Source organism: Anoplopoma fimbria, unplaced genomic scaffold, assembly GCF_027596085.1.
Source record: "Anoplopoma fimbria isolate UVic2021 breed Golden Eagle Sablefish unplaced genomic scaffold, Afim_UVic_2022 Un_contig_13658_pilon_pilon, whole genome shotgun sequence".
Lineage (NCBI taxonomy): Eukaryota > Metazoa > Chordata > Actinopteri > Perciformes > Anoplopomatidae > Anoplopoma > Anoplopoma fimbria.
The window spans coordinates 1-3646 of NW_026554436.1; the positions used below are offsets into that span (position 1 = coordinate 1).

Consider the following 3646-nt stretch of genomic DNA (forward strand, 5'->3'; position numbering starts at 1 on the left):
TCATCTCTCATGTCACCTTAGGATTTATAAAGAGTGAATGTGATGTGAGTCTCGTTCAACTAACCTGACACAGATTCTGTAGGTGACAGCCTCGTCTGAATTTAAGTTGTTATCCAGTTCTCTCCTGTTTGGTGCGAGCATCAAACCACTCGATTGCTGATCGTGGCACACGCACATCTTTTTCCTCGTTGTTATCGTAGTCATCGTAGTATTCATAGTTTTTTATGATCTCAGCTAGGGAGACAGAGGTTAATGTAATTGTGTAGCTTTTATTAGATGTCAAGGTTGTGACTTCTTATCAGTGTCAAAATTTCACCGGTGTATTTCACTTTCCCCTCCACTGTGACGCTGATTGACACTTGGTCACAATCGTCCTTGGGGTCCAGCAATTGGTAAGCCTTTACGATCTGCCAAAGAGATGGTGATTTTTGTTGTACATTATGGATCTCTTTCAGCGTACACAGACATTAATCAAACTTACTTTAAGCTTGGTTTCGCCATTTCCTGTCAATTGCACCATAATGGTGTTCCCTGAAAATTTCTGGAACAAAAGATGCAAGAAACGTTATCTAAGAAAGAGGTTAAATATATGAGTGTAATAGTGCACTACACAATAGTGTAGATGATTCTTTTTGATACCTTAAGGTCAGTTTCCACCTTTTCCTTCCCATTTACCAATGCAAGTTTTACAATGTCTTGCTTTCCTTGGACTGTGAACTCTGCTATTAGATTTACTTCAGATCTGGCGAACCTCTTTAGGTCATACTCCGCCAGGGCTTCCAAGGCCATGACGGTATCCTGGGCATAGTAATAAAACATTAATAACATGTTTACCATCTGCACTTTAGACAGTAAATCTGGTCTAAACTGTATGATGTGGGACCACTGGGATAAAGGGTCTAGGTCCAAAGAAAGAGATTCTTAAGGTTCAAACTATTCACGATGTAGCATCCCAATCACCTGTGTTGATCTGTAGCCTCCAAAATAGTTTTCTTGGGAGGTCAACCAGCAGGCTGCTTGGTCTGCCCACTTGGTATGCCCAAGTTCCACTGCCGCTAGGAGGGCATAGGCTGTAGTCTCTATTGTGATGGCATCTACATGCGCTTGATGCTGTGGGTTTGCATTCGCTGTCCACAGATAACAGCCATTTGTCCCTGATAATTTGTAAGTAAAAATTACAGTAATTATAAATCAATACGAATTTGTGATACACATTTTGGTTGTCTCTTATTGTTGGGCGATATGTTAAAATGAGAGAATATGAATTGATTAACTGACAATTGCTCTGCCACATACTGTTAACAACATAAAATCACTTGAATATCTCTCGTTTTTTTAGGCATTGCTGTCAATCAATTAGAAGGCCTGCTTTATGGCAACATTTAATATTGACATGTTTTTTGCATCAATGCAATAAAACTGCCTTGAAACTGCCTTGCTAGGCAGTTAATTTACTGGGTTTACTAAAAATAGTCAATTTCTTAATTTATTATACTCAACTGGGTGAACTGATTGTTTCATTATATATAACTCAAAGGGGAATTATACATTTAATCCATATCGCCCACGCCTATTTACTTTGATTGAACATGCCTTCAGTAGCCAGTGTTTGAAGTTTTGTCCAGGCAGATGAATGATCTCTTCCCTTTGGCAGGCAAACTGCGAGGCAGTAGACTGTAATGGCAACAGCATAGGGATGCTGAAGCTCCTCAAGGTGCGACAGGAGATATGTTGTTGATCTGGCAATGCTTGCTTCCTGGTAGAAAGTAGCATGAGGGCAGTCAATGTTATTTTGCATCTCATCTTTTTTGCAAATTAGGCATTGACTACAGTCTATTAAAGTAGATTAATAGTAACAAGGCTAACAGTCGACAGACACACTAGCAGATCTATGAGGCCACAGGTACAGCAGTGCTTTGAGCTAAATGATAACGTCAGCATGACAACATGCTCAGAGTGCATTTTTATCATCTTATTTTAGCTTGTTAGTATGCTAACATTAGGTGATTTGCACATAGAACAACTGAGGATGCTGGGAATGCTTTGCAGTATTTGTTTGAGGGTTAATCAATGTAAATATCGTCAAGAATAAATGAGATCCACAGAATATCACTTCTTTTCCATCTGCAAAAGTTTCACCTGCACACTTGCAACACTTTACCTGCTCGCTCACAAGTGGTCACCATTCTATCAGTTGATTTAATTGGTGACAATCCTTGTCTTTGGATTGGCTAGACATCACTTCCCACAGAGTGACTAGGGGGTGGTATAAAGGTGGTTAGCAATCTGCCTCTTAACACTACTCCACTACATCTCAGAGGTAAATATTCTATTTTTTACCCCACTACATTAACCAGAAAGCTTTAGTTAATGTTTCAGTCTGTACAGGCTGATGAAATACAAAGCATGTTAATATTGTGTTTCACAGATTGAAATTCACTCCATCATTCATACAATGTTTGTTTGCTCGTCAAACCTCCAGTGACAAACAGCAGAAACTCTTTTATCTTAATTGTTTAGAACATGATGTGATCATATTTAATCATACTGTTGTGTTTACAGAAATTAACAGAGAAAAATAAAGTTTTATATACCATGAACAAGAATTTGGACCCGGTCAAGGATAGGAACCACTGTATGTACATTTAATGTCAGGTGAAAAGTAACAACAGCTCTCACACAAATTTAGTGGAGGAAAAAGTACAATATTTACCTCTGAGATGTAGTGCTTAGGGGTGGATTGCAAATCCCCTATTTACCGCCCCCTTGCTACTGTGTCGGGAGTGAAATCCTGCCAATAGGATTGTGACCAATTAAATCTAGTGATAGAATGGTGACAGGGTCTACCAACTTGGTGTCAAAACCTAAAACCACTCGCTAGCGATCAGGTCAAGTTTCATGACCAAGCAGGTAAAAGTGCGTTCCTCACACTCAAAGCATGTATTTTTGTATGTAGATTTGCGCTAGAGCAGAAAGTCAAGGGATCACCGATGTCATGAGGATGCATCCTCTGGGATAAATAAATGTCTTTACAAAACTGCATCATAATCTATTGGATCTCAATATTTATATATTTTAGACTGGACCAATGTGGTGGACTGCCATCCCAAAAGCCCCAAAACACAGCAAGCATGGCTAAAAACAGTCACCAAGGGCAACAAGTCGTTCTATTAACTCACCGCATTACTTCTCAATTCGGAGTGCAGGAATTTAAGCGACCGGTGCAGTGCAAGAATTATAAACGATGTCATAGATGCATCATGGTCTTTGCCTTTCTGCTTTGAACAAACAGAGATTATTATTATTGCTTTCAAAATCAAATTCTGTTAAGTTTATTGACAAATCTAATATTGTTCTATGTATATGCATGTTTTAACATGAATGCAGTAGAGGTTACCAGAACTCCTCTGTGTAGTACTGGATGTCGGTCAACGAATGACCCATCAGTCTTCGGTACTGAGAGCAAGTAACTGACTGAGTGCCTGATCTGTTGTTCTGGTGCAACCCTAACCGTTCTGCCCTGCTGTCCAAAAGCCACTGTCTGACGCTCCGCCACCAGCGATAGCACTTTCACTGTTAGGGCTGTCACCCTAAAGACAAGAGAATGAAAAATCCAGGATAAAGGCGATAAATTATTTATAATTTG

The 3646-nt window shown here is 39.5% G+C and overlaps 1 protein-coding gene across 1 annotated transcript; it reads right to left on the reverse strand.

Moving 5' to 3' along the window:
• Window positions 1–65: 65 nt before the first annotated feature.
• On the reverse strand, window positions 66–3611 carry LOC129088621 (complement C4-like). Its single transcript, XM_054595958.1, has 8 exons — window positions 3398–3611; window positions 3180–3275; window positions 1594–1756; window positions 961–1154; window positions 640–798; window positions 482–541; window positions 317–407; window positions 66–234 (listed from the first exon to the last, which is right to left on the reverse strand). Exons 2-8 carry the CDS (start codon window positions 3249–3251, stop codon window positions 110–112), a joined length of 864 nt encoding a protein of 287 aa, XP_054451933.1. The 5' UTR covers window positions 3252–3275; window positions 3398–3611; the 3' UTR covers window positions 66–109.
• Window positions 3612–3646: the final 35 nt, after the last annotated feature.

What these genes read in the sequence shown, in the direction of transcription:
- LOC129088621 (XM_054595958.1), bottom strand. Translation starts at nt 3,251, where the DNA reads ATGACATCGTTTATAATTCTTGCACTGCACCGGTCGCTTAAATTCCTG. An exon ending in AGGTGGAAACTGACCTTAAG is followed by an intron (nt 542 to 639) that starts GTATCAAAAAGA and finishes CTTTTGTTCCAG; the next exon opens with AAATTTTCAGGGAACACCAT. An exon ending in GGGGAAAGTGAAATACACCG is followed by an intron (nt 235 to 316) that starts GTGAAATTTTGA and finishes CTGTCTCCCTAG; the next exon opens with CTGAGATCATAAAAAACTAT.